Source organism: Phascolarctos cinereus, unplaced genomic scaffold, assembly GCF_003287225.1.
Source record: "Phascolarctos cinereus isolate Bilbo 61053 unplaced genomic scaffold, phaCin_HiC Scaffold_8;HRSCAF=390, whole genome shotgun sequence".
Classification (NCBI taxonomy): Eukaryota; Metazoa; Chordata; class Mammalia; order Diprotodontia; family Phascolarctidae; genus Phascolarctos; species Phascolarctos cinereus.
The window spans coordinates 15,028,623-15,048,100 of NW_027556291.1; the positions used below are offsets into that span (position 1 = coordinate 15,028,623).

Below are 19,478 nucleotides of genomic sequence, written 5' to 3' on the forward strand. Positions count from 1 at the left end.
AAGCCAGGATGCTTTTTTACCTGACTACATCAAACAGTATTTGTCCTCGGTGACAATCACAAATACCTCTTTAGCAATAAACTGGGTTCACCTTGAGAAACTGCAGCAACTCAGCTTACTCATTAGCGAACAATGACCTGCATTGAAGTAGTCACACAGAATAGAAAGAGTGAGTGGGCTCTTAGTGAGAAGCTTCCTTGCATGCCAGCCCCAACAGTTAGATGGGAAAATCTGGCTGAAAACACTGTGACTATCTTGAGAACAATTTAAAGCAACTGGGTCAGACCACAAGAGCTCACTTAAATGCCCTGGTATTAAAGAAATTAGGTGTGACCGAGAAACAGTATGCTGTAAGACATTTCATAAGATCCAACAAAACCGGCTAGTAGTGGAGACTAATTATTTATAAAACATTCTAGAATTCTAGAATCAGAAGGGACCTTGGAAACGTCAAGCCTGAAAGCAGTATCTTAGACCAGAGGTGTCAAACTCAAATAGAAATGGATCCCTACCGGCTAGCTCATTGACTTAGAAAACCACAAATTAACATTATCTACGTTGTATTGTATTTTTGTTTATTTTATTAAACATATCCCAATTACATTTTAATTTGGTTTGAGACAGGAATTTTGCAGGCCTCAAGTTTGATAATTCTGTCTTAAACCATGATAACTGTTGAAAAATGATCACGAATTGAGATCAGACCCTATTTGAATCATTATAATACAACCTAGGACAGAAAGTCTATTCATGGCATAATCATGATCCTCAGGGAATTTCTAATCTCTTCTGTTACTTTTTAAAGGCAAAATGTATAATGGCCGTAGTCACATAAGTAACTAATATACAGGCACCTGGTTCAGTTCAGTTCAATAACCATTTGTTACCATAAGTCTCACTGTGACATTTCCCTCTTCTAGAAGTGGCTCCTTACAGCTTCTAGTATAAAATACAAATTTTTCTGCTGGGTATTTCAAGACATCCACAATCTGGCTCCACCCCATCTTTCTTTAGGCATATTTCCTACTACTCCCCTCTCATGCCCTGCACATCCCACCAAAGGGCTCTATTTCCTGCTCTCACTACACAACTTTCTACATCCTCAACTCTGCTTGAAAAGCTTCGCTCCTCATCTCCTCCTCTTAAAATCCTTAGCTCTCTTCAGGCTCTATATTTTCTTTGTATATACTTTTATTTATTTATTTGCATAATTGTTGCTTGCCCAAAGCAGAATGTAGTCTCCTTGGTGGCAGGGTCTGTTTTGTTTTTGTTTTAGGCAATTGGGGTTAAGTGACTTGCCCAGGGTCACACAGCTAGTAAGTGTCAAGTGTTTGGTCTGAGGCCAGATTTGAACTCAGGTCCTCCTGACTTCAGGGCCGGTGCTCTATCCACTGTGCCACATAGCTGTCCCCAGGCAGGGTCTGTTTTGTTCTTATATCTCCAAGGCCCAGCACAGTGAGTGCTTGGCACACAGTAGGTGCCTAATAAATGCGTGCTGAATTGAAGCAAATTAGCATGGCCAAAATTCACTGAAGATTATAGCATGCAACATAAGCTATCCGGGGAAGAAGATAACCGAAGCTACTTGCTGATGGTATGTATTGGAATATAATCCTCATTATCCACTGAACTATTCCATCACCTGGATCTTGGACCATAAGTACAAGAGATGTGATGAGTGCATGTAGATGGCCATACTCAGAACAGGAAAATGGGCTATGTCAGAAACTAGAGGAGCTACCTATAAAACAAAGATACAACCAATCCCCAGATGTTTCTGAAGTCAACGAAACAAACTGACTATCTGAAGCTTATATAATGAAGGATAGATCATGGTCATCTCCACCAGTACTCCAAAGATGGCCAGAAACATCCACAAGGACTTCAAAATCAAGTCATAGTTTATCAGAAGGAGATCTAAACAAAAAGACAAACACGATGAACACATCAACAACATGTCTCTGAAATATTGATGAGATGTTTAAACCAGTAAGCCTTGACAGGTGAAGTTTTCTTCCCAGTTACACATCAATGTCTGCATTTAGTCAGGTACCTTTCTTATACTTGCAATTTCTATTTGGTTACAGAGCAACTAACTATAGTTTAAAATAAAAGCATATGAATATGAAACAATAATGAAAAATGGTGACTTTGGCTGTGAAGTAACTAAACAATAAATAAGTGCATATTTTGTGATATTTTAAGAGCATTGGAAACATTACATGTTTTTATATTGTACTATGATGTAAAAATTATACGTATTTAACTGATTGCTTACAATATAGCTCAATCTAGCTTTTATTAATAAAGCTTGAAAGTTGAATATATAGATATACAAAGTAAACTTGAATTTGGGCAAAGAGAAATACATACTAAGCCTTTTCTGCAAGTTTACAAATTAGGTGAACTTGGCTTTGTCTTGCTAATAAATCAAGCTTGAATACAAGTCCAACATTATAGAAAACAAGAATCTACTAGGAAACCGTCCACCAAGACCTCTGCAGGGAAAATCCAACAGTGCACCTGCCCTTCCCCAGGGGAAAATGCACTTTGAACTCCTTCTGGAATGTAAAGGCACCTACGGTAAGCTGACCACTAATATGGGCTACAGTCAATTAGATTATCTAAAAGATTACATACATTTGGGGGGGGGAAAGTGTGTCATGAATATCAAGCCAAAATAATATAATTGTTAAATGACATCTTATTCAAAATAGATTGAAAAAGCTTTTGAAGCAAGCAGTTAAAATTTCAGTGAATTACAAAAAAAGTGTATGTGTATATATATATATATATATATATATATACGTATATATATATGTATATATATATATGTATATATATATATATGTATATATATATATATATGTCAAAAGAACTAAAAATGAACAAAAATCAATGAGCCATTTAAAAATGTTACATGCATGATGACTGTAGTTTGTTAGATTATACCGTACCTTTCTTGAGTCCATTAAGGCAAGCTAAAAAAAGATTTTCATAAAGTTAAATTCAATAAGACATTTTTCTTCATATTATATACTCTCTTAAAATCAAACACATGTCAAATTCAAATAAAGTGCAATACATTTTCTCCTTCCTTTAAAGTGCATGCAATGACAGATTGCTAACAGAGTGGAGGTAGGCAGTGAAATTCAATATTATCAGTAAAACTTTTTTCCTAAAACTGGATAATAATACATTGATCGTTATGGTCTTTAACCCTTATGGACCATCCGTAATAAAAATGACACATATAATATGGCAGTTTTGAGATACACTTATTTAATTACTTATAGTATATAGGTCTATCATTTGCCTCAATTGACCCATAAATTTAGTCAGAAGTATCGGTTATTACCTAGTCATTCATGTAGATATCAACACATACACATACACACACTCTCTCCCCTAACATACAGACATGTAAGACATTAAGAATATATGCATATTTAAAATTAACTAGGGGTGATTCTAAGGCGTTTTTAATTCTCTGTCATCTAAGGAACATGAATATTTTGGCTTGTTTATACTTTAATAGAAACTCGCATAGGTGTCAGGAAAATAATCTTCATGGGAGGATGCGGGGACCTACCCACCCCTAAGGAATCCACAGAGTTTTAGTGTAATTGTAAAAACCTAAATCACATATCAATTGCATTGTTGTCGTCGTTGAGTTGTTTCAGTCATGTCTAACTCTACGTGACCCTATTTGGGGTTTTCTTGGCAAAGACACTGGAGCAGTTTGAGATTTCCTTCTCTAGCTCATTTTACAGATGAGGAGCTGAGGCAACTACGGTTAAGTGACTTGCCCAGGGTCACACAACTAGGAAGTGTCTGAAGCCAGATTTGAGCTCAGGAAGATGAGTCTTTCTGACTCTAGGCCTGACACTCTATCCACTGCACCACCTAGCCACCCTATCTGTTGGATACCACTTAGAAATCTCACTGAGAAACCTAATTTGAATACATTTTACAATGTATCATTAGATATTGAGGCCAAAGAAATAGGAAATTGTTAGAAGGAAGAAATGCTAGTGATGATTAGAAAATGTCTTGAACTCAAGGTTTAAAGACAGCAAAAAAGGATGTAAAAATGCTGTGAATGTATGTATAGCTGACACCCAAATGGATCTCAAAAGACTCAAATGTTACCTAAAAGGAAACTGAACAAGAGTTCAGTAACTGCAAATCCAATAATACTTCCCTCTTGTAACTCAGCAGAGAGGCAGGGAACTATTAGAGCAGATCATTAGCAGACACAGTCACTTTATCACTTGCTTTTGTTTAAAAAGTTTCTTTGTTACAAAGAATGGTACCCCATGCTATCCACCTCCAGGCACAGAGGTGAGGGACTTAAGAGTGCAGAATGAGAGACACAGATGTTTTTGGACATGGCCAAAACGCAGATTTGTTACAAGGGCTCTACATATTAACAATTAAAAGGATTTTGTTTTCCTTTTTATTTTTCCAATGGAGAGGGAAGGTGGGAAGGAAAAAAGTAGATTTGTTAATGGAAAAATAAATAAGGAAGGAGGGTTCAATTAGGGAGTGGTAGTAGGCAGCATATCTAGAAATAATTATGAGATATATGTATATGTATATATACACATACTTACACACAAAAGTCAGAAATCAAGCTTTTTTTTTTAATGCTATAAAGTGTTATACAATTTCCTCCATAATAACCATCAGTATTTTCTAAACATTCATTAAGTCCATGATACTGTTCTAGAAACATCTGTAGGACACAGAGAAGACATATTCCTTGGGTTCTAATCCCAGTTCTTCCACTAAATAACTATGTAACCTTAGTGGCGGAGTTGGGACTAGAACCCAAGGCTCCTGACTCTCCAGTCCAGTGTTCTTTCCAGTATACCATGGTACTTCCCTACTACATATATGTGTGTATACATATATTGAATAGTTTATATAATGTTATATATGTGAACATAAAAATATGCAAAGAATTCTTATACATTAATGTAAACTGGAAGTGATTCAAGATTCTGTTCCACCAAGGTGGATATTTCAGTCATTCTATATTCTCTTCTGAAACTTAGTGGGGGAACAAACTAAAAACAGGACAGGTGTCTTTTTTTTTTCTTTCTGTAGAAATCATGGTAACAATGAGAGGGAAGTCATGTTTGTTTACTGTTATCTCCTTTATAGCCTGGGTAAATTGTTCTGTGTTCTGTCTGGACCTGATTTTGAGTTCCTTAATCTATAACCTAAATCAAAGGCAACCAATCAGTCACCCTTTTTGTTCACTGAATGATGGAGGAAAGGAAGGAAGGAAGGAAAGCCCAGCATCTTTCTTATAAATCTACTTAAACAGATTTAATAAGGGAAATAACCACGGCAAAGACATGGAGGAGTTAATTTTGCAAGCAATCTTGAAAAAAATTGATCTGATCCAGTAAATGTTTATTAAGCACCTAATGTGTGGCAGTGATCCAACTGTTCACCAAACTTGTTTCTGTTTCCCTTGCTCCTTGTCCTAACTGGTACAATTAATACAATTGAGGTCCTTCTTTCTAATTAAGTAGACTAGCTAGAGGGATGCAGAAGATCCATTATTTAAGTGATTCTTTCTAGTGATTTTAAGAGATCAGTAAGAGCTGCAGGGATCCATTTGGCATCAATCCATCTTTTCATTCACGTTTCTTGAGAATACTCTTAGTGGAGCTATTTTCAAAGGAAAGAGTGCCATATTATCAAATGGACTGCAGAGCAATCACAACTGTAAAAAGCAGACTTTTCTTGAAATCTGTGTGATTAGGAAAATCTAATCCTTTCTAAGTCACATTACAGGAGGATCTTTTATATAGGTCTGTTCGACTACTCTTCATCTATGACTGTTGTGAGATTTAATGTCCCTTGTACCTTTCGTAGTCCAGATAATATCCAATGAATTTTGGATATGTCACGTAAAATAAAATGCTCACGTACCATGAACCAACCTCAGAACAGGCTTTGCTTTTCTTTATTTATTTTCATGAAGAGGCACAAAGCATCTTTTATTGAAGGTCAAAGGATAGAGTCAAGTCAGTATGACAAACAACTGGCTTATAAGTATAGCAGTCGACATGATATGTACAAAAACGTAATTCTTCTTGATGTAAATTCAAGTCACACTAGTGACTCTCTGAGTGCAATCTATTAAGCAGTAGTGTTACTGTACTTATGTAGATTGCATTGTTTCTGGACCTCCAAGAAGGAAAAGAGAACAGCAGTCTGAGTTGTATTTGAGCATAATCTGTGCTCCCATTAAGGCATGTGTACACGCCTAAATGATTAATGAACAGAAAGGGTACCTTGTTTATGCAGACATGTAAGTGATGTTGAAGTTTGTAAATCCATTCTGCAGCAGAGCAGATTGTTTGATGTGGCCCTTAGTCCCTAGAAAGTTTTACGTTTCCAAATTAGTGGTGGCTTGACGTCTCCCTTTTTGCTTTCCATACCAGGGCAGGAATAAGGAATTCAGTGACATCATTGACTTACTATGCAATTACTGATGCGGGCTGGGGGAGAGAGGTAAGGTAGCACCAAAAAGCAAATGGTAGTTCTGGCCTTCCTGCATTTGCTATTGAGGAAAAAGGCATCTCTTCAGCCTGAATTATCCAGATTGCCACCTACATTGGCCACATTTAGTGAATTTGTGATTCTCCCTTTTCATTTTGTCCAGATATAGTCAGTGTCGGCTAGTCTAATTCAAATAGTGTAATTTTCTCCAAACGACATGTACAAATCTGAAGTCATGATTGTTGTTGTTCAATCCCTTTTCAGTTATGTTTGACTCTTTGGGACCCTTTTGGGGTTTTCTTGGCAGAGATACTAGAGTGGCTTGCCATTTCCTTCTCCAACTCATTTTACAGATGAGGAAACTGAGGCCAACAGGATTAAGTGACTTGACCAGGATCACATAGTGTCAGAGTCTGGATTTGAACTCGGGTCTTCCTAACTTCCAGCCTAAAGTCATGGTAATTATTTGTTAAAATAAGGCTGATTTTTGTACCACTGAACTAATAATCTACTTGATCTGTTTTTTTCTAGTGTGTGAGAATAAGAATTTTAGAAACAAAGCATTGGTTGGCTATAGTATAGCATAATACATACAACCTGACAGTAGAAGACTGAGTTGCGTTTGGGGTTGGGGGAAAAGAAGGAGGGAGGTCATGGGGGAGGAGAGCAGAGAGACTTCCTGGGATTAATACTGTGCAGTATTTATATTGATTTACGGAGTGAATAACTGAGAGAAGATCAATTGGGAGAAACTACTGATCACAGCCTTTGCTATCTCAAGTCGAAGGTCACATTACCTCTTTTTGTTAGGACAGATATGAGACTCGTGGGAACTTACCTCCCCTGGTTTCCTATATAGGTTGCCAAAAGTGAGTAAGAGCAACTCTTTCTTCAAGTGGATAAAACAATCCAAGGAGGGCAGAGAACTGGACACAGAAAATGACACTCCAAGAATTTCTCAACTGCTTTTCCTCAACTCTTTTGCTTTTGGCTATTTTAATTCCACTAACCAAATTTCTAAACTGTCACCACATCTACAAAGTGCTAATTTTCAAGTAGCTTGTGCTGGATTATAGATGAGGTGCAATGTGACTTTGAGGTATTTTAGGCTAGCCTTTCACAGGATGACCTGAATTCCAAAGTGAAGCTCAGAGAAGAGGAGAGAACGAGGGCCTATGAAGAGGCATCTGAAGAGAAGAGAGGGATCCTCCAGCTTCCTGAACCCAGGATGGATGCTGTAATGGTCTACTGCACATCCCAAGCCCAATCCCCCTATCATCTAGCTCTTGAAGGTGTCCAGAGCCCCGTGCTCAAGAAGCTTAGACAATTGAAACCCTGTGAGCACTTTGAGACATTATCTGGAGAAACTGCTTTAGTGCATGACTTTTGGAATTTGATATAGAAAATATAATAAAGGTGATATTTTTCAGATACATTTTGAGCTAGCCAAAGCGTTCATTTTTAAAGAATCCACAGCATTGAGATATTTCACGCCTTTCAATATTCAATCTGTTCCTCAGTGATAATAGTTTTGAAAAGATACAATAGATTGAAAATGAACTCCCACTAAAGCCATTCTCAGCCAAGAGTATAGAGGGCAATTTTTTGAGCTGAGGGTCATAAACAAATACTTTTTAAAAAATCCATATTCTTTTATCATCATCAAACTTAGAACAGTGATGAGAACTTGAAATAAATGTATTTGAGCAGGGAGATTTTCAGTCTGTCCACTGCTAAAACATATTAAATTTTCATCTGATAAGCTTGAAACTTAACATGATTCTCTGCCTCAATCAGAAATTACTTCTGCATTTCTTCAAGTAATAAAATATCTCCAATATACCTAGACACGTGCATGCCATTTCACTTAAAATATATATTTCAGAGACATTATTTTGAAACTAAACAACTTTGGAAATGTTTCCCTATGCCTTCTGCAACTGACTATGTGTGATCTATCAGCAGCTAATTAAATATCTGCTGTGATAAGGGGGAAAGAGACAATAATTAAAACCCCCTTGTAGAAAAAGTGGACACAATTATAATGTAATGTTTTTACTAACTCACTTGAGGCTTTTCTTTCATTAATAGAAATCAATTGTTTATGTTCCATTATGTATTTTGTCCTTGTGTATTAATGTGCATTACAAACTCGGTAATCTATGGATTTCATGTTGAAACTATGAATTGCAAATATTGTTTCTCCTTTCCATAATAAAATAACCCCCAAACAATGTCCTCTCAAACCACAAAAATTCCATCAGGTCGAACATTTCTCTAAATTTCATTCCACACAAATTTTGTCTAAAATCTTAATATGTTGTTAAATTTACTATTTCAGTTAAACTAAATTCTGAAAGCAATGACCAGTTTTTCCTCCAGAGATATTCATTCAATGAAGGGCTGTTGGCTGGACGATACTTAAATACTATAAACAGATTTGTTTTACGTGCCTGTTTATAAAACACATAAACATGTATTCATCTAATATACATTGAAATGCAGAAGCAAGATGGAAGGTGTATTGTGCAAAGTCAAATGCATATGCCTCTGAGAATGTCAATAACATTCAATAATATTATATATTTTTTGGAAATTTAATCACATGTGTTCTCAGTGGCACAAAGAGTGGTCATAATGTGAGTGATGATCAGTATCTTCGATTCAAAAAGTCCCAGCATCTAAGCCTCCGCCAATGTTGACAGTGAATAGGTGTCATGGTACAACAGAAAAGAGACCAGATGATTGAGGCTGCTGCTGAACACTACAGTTCAACGTCTGAAGGACCAATGGAATAATGAACCGACAGGAAAATACATCTTTATTTTTTTGCTTTTTGGTGAGGCAATCAGGGTTAAGTGACTTGCCCAGGGTCACACAGCTAGTAAGTGTCAAGTGTCTGGTCTGAGACCGGATTTGAACTCAGGCCCTCCTGCCTCCAGGGCTGGTGCTTTATCCACTGCACCAGGTAGCTGCCCCAAAAACACATCTTTAAATCACTTCAGGTCACTGATCTTGGGACCATCAGAAACCCTTGGAACATTAAGTCAAAGGTGAAAAGAAAAGGAAGCTGGAATGCCTGATAAGGTTTTGTCCATTATAAAAAGAATGATATAGAACCACGGTCTGACATTCAGAGACACATTTAAGTACAAATTTCAATGATCGACAGATCACAAATGTCAGATGGAAAGCTGTTTATGGAGTAGAGAAATCAATAAAAAAGACAAGTCCTATGTGGCTTAAATCCATTAGGGATCTACTGAAGATAAGCCAATCCTCTTTGAGGTTACAGAGGTAAAATATTTTAAGTTGGCAAAGAACAAGTCATAAAAAACAGTGCTACGAACATGAAAAGGAAATGAAAAGTAGAAGCATGCTATTTCAAACTGAATTAAATACAAGCTTATATGCACAGGAAGAGGAGGGGGAGTACAAAAGACTATTTTATCAGTCTGACAGATTAACTGACTGCAAAGGCAAGTTAAAAGGTTTTTTTGAATAAAAACAAATGACTCCTATCTTAGAAATCATCTGTACTTTCTGATTGGGAGGCCTAGAGAATCAAGGTAATGGTTCTTGTGGATGCTTGGAATATTAATATCACATCTGGTATATTTGTACCAGGAGAGTATGCCACCAAGAGCTAAAATAAGGCTCAGACAGGTTCTGTCCATGATAAAGAGAGAAGAAAAAAGTCTTTCACCTAGACTCAGCCTGGCTCTGTAAACATCTGTATATCTTGGAACAAGTCTCGCCATTTCTGCACATCTGTATGTGCACATCTGCAGTATGAGAAATCAGTCTGCTTGTTAGGTTACAGAGAGGATGCAAATTAACTGAAACATCTTAGACAAGCCTCAAACAAGGGCTCCCCAGAAAGATGACCTTGAGAGAATTCAAGGCATGACCAAGAAATCTATTATTCCAAATGGACAGAAAGCTTCTCACTTCTGATTTCTCAAGCTCATTGCCCTCTGATGCATCATCACGACACCAAGATGTGTGTGTAAGGGGGGGGGGGCAATTCGGACGTTCTAGGATCTTTTTTTTGTTAAAGTTAGGTCCCAGCATCCCTAAGCAGCACTGGGCCTTACCTAATCCTATGTCCATTCCAGGACGACCCAGTGCACGGAAACCCACAATATTCATTTATAGTCACATCTCACAGAAAACCTTTCTCATGAATTACGTGACTGTTCTATATAGGCTTAAATTTCAGCCTGATTTATTTGTTTGTTTGTGGAAAATAAACACACAAAATGCATTTTAAAATACACCTCTACACGATTCAATGGAATACTGATTGGTGACATTAGCGTAGTAGCTCTTTGTGGATTCCCGTCTACTTTCACATATTTTCTCTCCAGGAAGCCTCCCTGAAAGCCTCACAGGTGAGGCAGGAAGCGCAGGGATTTTGGAGGAAGGTGCATCTCAGGGACGTTAGGGTGATTTAGTAGAGATGCTATTGCAGGACTCTGCCGCCCGTCCTTCATATCAGCCCACGATTGTTTCTACTGCATCATGCTAGTAAAATGGCATGCTTGAGAGGCCCAACATAACTTCCAAAAAAGACATCCAGCAAAGGAAACTAGATCATCAACTTTCATCATCTGTGAGATCCTTGTCTATTGCCACAATGGACACACTACAGGAAAAAGTAAGTGACATTCCCTTGATATTTTTAGCTATAAATGAGATAGTAGATGTGAAGTGCTCTGTGAACTTTAAAGCATGATGTATCAGTTAAAGGCAAAGGTGGCTCACAGATTTCTCCTTGATAAGGCAAATAAGGGTTTGGAAAAGTAGCATAAAGTATATCATAAAAACTATATGATGAGAAAAAGAGATGGGCTCGCCCTGCGGTGAGATCAATGGCTAACCAATGGACAGCCTGGGGGGGGGGGTGCCACTGGTATCCGTACTAGCAATGTCAAGCCATCTAGTGGAAGGTCCCCGGCCCTTGTGGGCCAGCCCTCTGCAGAGAGTATCTAAGAGGACGTGAACAACAGGAGCACAGGCTGAGAAGGTGTGCGCGGATTGCCATCTCTCTCTCTCTTTGGAGATGAGATCACAGGGCATTCCATTTAGTAGTCGTTGTGATTCTGCCAGTAGTCAGTTTATATACTTGGTTAAACTGAACGGCAGAATGGCAGTGCAACACCGTGGCCAGAGGCAGATTTGGGTTCAGATTCCACCTTAGATGCTTACTGGTGTGACTCTTGACAGGTCACTTAACCACTTTGAGCCTCGATTTCCTCGTCTGTACAAAGGGAGTAATAATTTCACCGAATTCACAGGGTTGTTATAAGGATCAAATGAAATACTGTTTGCAAAGTGTTTGTGAGCCTTAAAGTGCTATACAAATGAGAACGATTATAAGGAAAGGAAAAGTCAATAGTAATCCATTATCTCCGCACTCTGAGGCTTAGAGGGACCTGGGAGATCTTAGTCTGACCTCTTTGTTTTACTCATGAGGAGACTGAGACCCAGAGGTGGGAAGTGCTTAGTCCAAGGGGGCCTCCCTGCTGCTTCTGCAGAATGAAGGAGTAGAACTAGACAAGACAGGTGCGGGTATGGGCAGGCACGGAGCTGCGCCATTCTGTATCACTGCAAGGGATGCCCACCCCGAGGGCTTCTCAGACCCATTAGAGCACTGAGGCAGGATGTGAGGGAGGAAATATTGGAAGAGAACCAAAGAGGGCCGAATGGCATTTAAAGCAATGTCCTTGCTTTTGTACTCTTATACTGTAAGGTTATACTTTAACTCTCCATGGGATTCACGAAAACAATTGTTGAAAATATAATTTTTCACCATCACAAAAGTGAATGAACATTGAATTATGAAAGAAATTTTTTTTCAAAGTAAAGTTGTAAGGAAAAAGAATGCCCATCTAAATTTCTGACCTCGCACACAGGAACAGACTGGAGCCATAGCTAGCTAACTGTATGGATATACATACATATCATATTTATATTGTCGTATTTTTTTTTCAAGTTTGTATTTTAGTATTTAGGGGCAGCTCATTTCTTTATTGAAACTCCTATCTAATACTAATGAATGTTCTTAGGCTCTTCTATTTTGAACATTAACTGTCAGTCAATATAAATTTTTATTGTCCATTTTGTAGCTTAAGTTTTAGTAATACTAGATGCTATAAAGTTGCAAAATCATTCCCTTTTTAGATTAGTTCATGATTGCATTCTACTCTTCTGGTCCCTTTCCTCACCTCCCCCAAATCCTGGTCCTGACTAATACTAACTGGCTGGCTGGGTCATGAATTTCAGTAAACTACTTATAGCAAATTCTTTTCAGACAAAACATAGCTTTCCAGTTATAGCATTCTCTTCTGTTCTTTCTTGGAGAACAGCTAGCCAAGTCTCTCGGTGAGTTGCTCATTTTGGGGATCTCTTCCTCAGCTCTCTCCAGCTGAGTCCTCCATCAGATTTTCATCTCTGTGAGTGGACAACTGTGTCTTAATTACCTTTCTATGCGTAGCAGGTGCTCTGCAGGTCAGAGACACCCGAGGCATGTCTGCTGAGTTGCTGATGGAGAGCACTTTGACAGAGAGCATTATTTTCTGGTCCTTTCCATCCTGACTCTAAACTCCTCTTGGCAAAAACTAACATTCCTGATTTCCTTTAGGACATCATGTTGGGCAACCCCCTACCGGCCCAACATCTGTACTGAGAACCTCCCAGAGTCCTTTCTGGTGCATTGCTGTTTTTCACTACTGCTGTGTCCTCAGCCCAGCACCGCTATTTCTTTCTCTCTCCTCTCCAGCTCATCTTCCCTGCTCAGGATTGGCCATCTTGGGCTCTGACTATTCAATCAACCAAAAAGAGTGAGCACATATGACTGCCCGGTACTGTACAGGAGATGCTGTAGAGGGTAGAAAGAAGGGTAAGCTTCTTTCTCTCTCTTTGAGTTTCTAATCCAATTAGGGAGATAAAATCTGGGAGTGAAAAGATACAAAGGGAAGATAGTAATTACTAAATGTCAAATGAGTAGGACAGACAATAAGAGTTGGAGTCAGATTTCCTGACTGTCAGCCCCAGCTCTCTCCAGGGACAACAATGACAGACATTCACAAAGTACTTTATGGCGGAATAAATTCTGTTTTCAGGCAGGAAGGAACCTTCTAGATGATGTAGGGTCCGATCCCTCCATTTGACACACAAGGAAATGACGGTCTAGAGGGGCAAAGTGACATGCCCACAGCTATACAACTGTGGGGGATGAGGGTTAGGAAACAAACATTTATTAAGCACCTATTATACAGCAGGCACTGGGCTAAGTACTTTTACAAATATCTCATTTGATCTGACAGTCCAGAGAAGTAGATGTTTTTATTATTCCCATTTTACAGATGAGGAAACTGAGGCAAACAGAGGGTAAGTGACTTGCTGGGGTCACACGGCTAGGAAATATCCAAGGCCAGATTTGAATTTTGGAGGTTGAACTGACTCCAGGACTAGTGTTCTGTGCACTGTGCCCCCCCTCCCCAAGTTGTCATACTCAGTTGGTGGCAGAGCTGAAGCTAGACTCAAGTCTTAGAAATCCTAGCCAAATGCTTTTTCTACCCCACCAATGTGTATATATCACATGTTCCTCACATCAGTCCTGGGAGACAGATAAGGCAAGTGTAATTAGTCTCATTTCACAGCCAAGTAAAGTGGAGCTCAAAGAAGTTAAAGGCTTTGTTTAAGGTCGCACAGGTAATAAATAGTCGTCCAGGGACTCAAATGCAAATCTTCTGAGTTCACATCCAGGGTCTCTCTCAGGAACCTTGGGCCAAATGCTCTTTCCACACCTTCTGAGCACGCCACTACATATGTGTCTGGAACGGAAGTGGAAGGAAGGGGTGGGGGAGGGTGGGAGCTTGTTCTCATGGTCCTACCTGAACAGTGTCCTTCTGTCACTTTCTGGAGAACCAGGAACTGTTGAGGTCTGCGGGCGTGCCAGCATGACAAAGACACGCATACTGACCTCAAGATTCCGGATACTCAGGTAAGTCACTCAGCGTGTTTGGCCCCACTTCAGCCCCTGCGTGGGAAGCTCCGGGAGCAGCTTCAAGTTAGGTCAGTTCAGCGAGTATTTGTGTGGAAGACATGGTCTCTATCTTGGAGGAGCTACATTCTCAGCATGGAGATAAAACATACAGACAACAAGCTGTTAAACAAAAAAGTATGGTATCACATAATCAAATGCTAAAACGAGTGCCCCAGGTGAGAAGGGCTCCAGGAGGCAGCTGTAGGTATGCAGAGATCGCTGTGAACTGGAGTCATTGGGAAAGGCAGGTTGAGAAGGTGATTTGAGATGGCCTTAAGGTGGCAAAGTGGAAAGAAGATACTTCAAGGCATGAGGAGCACAGAGTAAGAAAGGGCTCTGGGAACTGTGTATTTGGAGAGGGGTGAGGAGACTGGCCTTGCTGGAACACAAGGTTCCCATTGGATGGTTATAACTCGTGCACTAAGTCATAGTAGGAGATAAGGTGAGACATTTAGTTAGGTTGGGAGTAGTTTTTGATGGCCCTTCAATAACATGCTGGCCATTATCCTGCAGACCATGAAAAGTCACTTCATAATGCGGTAGCAAAATGAAAGCAGTGTTTTGAGAGTATTAATCAGGTAGCTGGGTATAGAAGGTAGATTGGAAAGGTGAGAGCCCAGAAGCAAGAAAGCCAGTTAGGAGACTACTAAAATAATCTAAGTGTGGGGTGACAGATGAAAATGTCTGGATGCATTTGAGAAAGCAGGAATGGACAAGGACTGAGAGATTGTGAAGAACGCATTTCACTTTTTGGTCACTGACAGGGAATGAAGGAGAAGGAAGAGCAGCTTGATAACTAGAGAGAAAGTGGTGCAATTGATGAAAATAGGTCAAGTTGAGGATGAAATTCATTTTAGAGGAAACATGATGGGCTGAGTTCGGAACATTTGCAATTGGAGGTGATACTGTGACATCACACAGAACAATCTGGACAGCTATTGAAGGTATGTGACTGGAGTTCAGGTGAGGGACTATGGCTGCAGACAGACTGGACATTCATCTATCTGCAGAGGGAATGAAGTCATGAAAACACATGAGACCACAGTAGGGCAAAAGCAATCAAAAGAACAACATACACAATGGCTACAACAATTAAATAAAGAAAACCAAAAAGGACAACAAAATGCAAGTCAGACAGTGTTGGTCCCATATTGGCACACGCAAAACACTCAACTTTCCTTTGTGCTTAAAATCAAACTACAAAAGTTGAAAATGGTGTACTGTCTATCAGTTGCAATCACTCGATTCTGAGGTTTTACTTTCCTGGTATAGGGAAAGGTATTCTGGGTGAGAGGAGATGTTTGACTGTTTGTAGAGAAATGCTGATTAAGTTAAAACAAAATGTATCGATAAAATGTTTGAATTTTAGAAAAGTAAGGATGAGCTCATTAGAATATTTACCAGTTTACAAGGTCATATAGCTTTTCTTTAAAAAAAACAACTGTATTCCTAGTAGTTTTATTTATTTTGTATCTGTATTCCATACATTTCAAGCAAGCATTACGTGGCTCCTGTGTGCCAGGCATTGTGCTAGGTCTTGGATTACAAAGACAAAAACAAACGGGCTCCTGCTCTCATGGAGCTCACATTATATCCAGCAAGACAACCTGTGCATATGTACAGTGAAGATATGAAGCATACAGAAATCGATATTGGGTAGTTCAGGAAAGACAGGAACTAGTGATGTGAGGGTCAAGTAAGGCTTGGGAAGGAGAGAAGGGAAGGGAAATAAGCATTTCTATAGTGCCTGCAATGTGCCAGGCTTAAGCACAAACCAACATCTGTTCTCTGCTCAACGATAGCAGCTATTTCCCCAGCTTTACAGTTGAAGGCACTGAGGCAAACAAGGTTAAGTGACTTGCCTAAGGTCATACAACTAATAAGTGCCTGAGGCCAGGTATGAACTCTGGTCTTCCTGACTCCAGGCCTGGTGTTCTGTGCCTGGCAAAGAAGGCAGAACTTAGTCTGCGTCTCAGTGGTATTCTATGAGGCAGGGATAAGCGGGAAGTCCACTCTAAGCCTAAGGGATATAAAGTACAAAGCAGGAAGAACAAGATGGACTGTTACATGTGGCAGAAAACAAGGCCAGTTTAGCTAGATCACAGAGTCAAAGAACACTGAATGAGGTCTGAAGGGGATAGGAAAAGAACTGGCCCCAAAGCAAGGAATTCCTGGTTCTCTGACAGTTTAAGTGATAACTCACCAAGACTCTAAATTGTGGAGAAGGTAGTGACTTGCATCACTAGAGGGAGTTTCCTTACACCAATACAATTATGATAAAACTTCCCCCACTTTACCATTTCTCTACCTTCTTTAGCTGGCACAGTGGATAGAATGTTGGGCTTTGAGTCAGGACGACCTGAGGTCAAATCTGGCCTCAGACACTTACTAGCTGTGTGACACTGGGCAAGTCACTTCAACCTGCTTGCCTCAGTTTCCTCATCTGTAAAATGGACTGAAGAAGGAAATGGCAAACCATTCCAGTATTTCTGCCAAAAAAGAAAACCCAAATGGGGTCATGAGGAGTCTGAGACAACTGAAAGGACTCAACAAAGTCAAAACTGTCCATTTTAGCTTATCTTCTATTTTTATAAGCCTGTTATCAGATTACCTTAAGTGACTTCCCTTAGATCTCCTCCTATATTTCATGCCATCCTTTACTCTCTTCAAGCACATTTGTGACTGAAGTTCTTTGCTGAGCTCTTCCCTACTTCACTGAATGCATTACCTCAGCTGGGTCACGGACCCCCTGCTCGTCCTGTCAGCGTACCCTGTTATAATTCCTGCACTAGACGAGCGGCTCCTGAAATGCCACGTCGTCCATGGGGCCTTGCTCTATCACAAGGCTGCTGCTGGCTTCTTCACACTTTCCCAGTTTTGGGCTCCTCCATCCTACAGACACTAGCCACTCTCTAACAATACTGTCTGCCTCAGGGTGTTAGGCCCATGACAGCCAAAGACTGTATCTGACTGGTCAGTATCACGCCAGCATTATGCTGCATACAAGGGGACATTTGATAAATGTTTCTCCGTGAGTTGAGTGCAAATTTTACTGAGAAACATGGTTAAGGCCTTTGGAGCCCAGATTTAGAGCTGAAAGGGACCTAAAGGCACAGGTCGGAGCTTTGTAAGCCTTGAAGTACCACATAACTGGTATTAGCAGTAATAATATCATCACTTATGAAGCTTAACTGCCACATTTTACAGAAGAGGAGACTCAAGGTCCCCCAGATAGTAGCAGCAGAGGCTAGAGAAGGCTTCTTACTCACAGGGCTCTCCTTCGTGACAGAAGGGAGGGAGCATTGACACATCCCTTGACTAACAAACATGTCCTAGAGCGACTTTTCCCTCCTGTGAGTATTCACGGTCTAGCAAGCAGAATGACACAAGATATTGGCTTGGAGTGGGACGAGGATGTCCCTCAGAGGCACAGTCCTTACTACTTAAAAGAAGGTTAAACAGTCTATAAGGAAGGACACAAATGTGCTCTGCAAGCAAATCTATATTCCATAGGTAGGAATGGGCAAGGTGTTCTTGGAAAACAATGCTAATATAACATGGCTCAAACGCCTAGAGGCAGACAGATTTTACAGATGAAGAAACTGAGGCCCAGAGAAGTCAAGCCCCAAGCTTAAGGCTTCAGAGCTGGAATTAGAACCGGGGACTCTTCATCCATTGCAGCACGCAGCAGTTTTTACCTACCATAAAGATGAATGATTCTGAGACATTTCTATACTAAGGGCCTCACCACATCTGAAAGCTTTTACAGGTGAAGAAACTGAGGCAGACAGAGTTAAGTGACTCCACGAGGGTCACATAATTAGTAAGTGTCTGAGGCAGGATTTGAACTCAGGGTCTTCCTAACTTCAAGCTCTGTGCTCTACCCACTGAGCCTCCTAGGTACCTTTGTGAAAGCTAGGAACTTTATAAATATTATTTCATTCAATCCTAGGGTTAAGGTGTTTGGATTCCATTATGGTTGTTAAAGCTGAATTTAATTTCCGATTCGAATAATCCAAAACTGTGGGATGACTTGGGTTCTATTACTGTATTTCCATGCAAGGCTGAGCTGCCTGCCCTGTGCCTGCCAGAGTAGAGGAACCTCTTTTTGGTCCTTCAGGAGTTAGACCCAAGGCCTTACTTCCAGCAGGCCAATCCTATCTGTCTTCCAAGCAAGGTGCAACCGCCTGGGGGTGGGGGTGGGGTTGAGGGGGTGGGGTGTGGAGGGAGGGTGGCAAACCGGTTGAGTTGGGGGCAGGGAACCAGATCCAACGGCCAATCAGACCTGTTGCTCAGTGAGGCGGTAGCCGGGGGGGGGGGGGGGGGGGGGGGGGGGGGGGGGGGGGGGGGGAGGGGGGGGAAGTCAAATCTAAAAGGCAGTCAGACCCATTTGTCAGTCAAGGTGTGGCGGGAGCAAGCAAAATCCAAAGGCCAATCAGACCTAGCGTTCAGTCAGGGTAGGTGGGGACAAGCGAGATCCAGGGGCCAATGAGATCTGTTGCTCCCTCAGAATTCGTTAAAGGAAGGCAAACCCCAAAGCCAATCAAAGCTACTTCTCAGTCAGGGTAGGTGGGGCCAAACCAGATGCAGGGGCCAATCAGACCTGTTGCTCAGCGAGGCAGTAGCGGGGGGGGGGGGGGGGGGGGGGGGGGGGGGGAGAGGAGGGGGGAAGTCAAATCTAAAAGGCAGTCAGACCCATTTGTCAGTCAAGGTGTGGCGTGAGCAAGCAAAATCCAAAGGCCAATCAGACCTAGCGTTCAGTCAGGGTAGGTGGGGCCAAGCGAGATCCAGGGGCCAATCGGATCCGTTGCTCCCTCAGAATTCGTTAAGGGAAGCCAAACCCCAAAGCCAATCAGACCTAGCGTTCAGTCGGGGTAGGTGGGACCACGCCAGATCCAGGGGC

The 19,478-nt window shown here is 40.7% G+C and overlaps 1 protein-coding gene across 1 annotated transcript in view; it reads right to left on the reverse strand.

Annotated features, from left to right (window-relative positions):
* The window catches only part of LOC110198644 (protocadherin-11 X-linked-like), a 552,081-nt gene that overhangs the window by 125,974 nt on the left and 406,629 nt on the right, over nucleotides 1-19,478 (reverse strand). Inside the window, exon 7 of the mRNA XM_078147797.1 lies at nucleotides 2,958-2,981. Coding sequence (XP_078003923.1) covers nucleotides 2,958-2,981 — 24 coding nt within the window. The remainder of the gene's footprint in view (nucleotides 1-2,957; nucleotides 2,982-19,478) is intronic.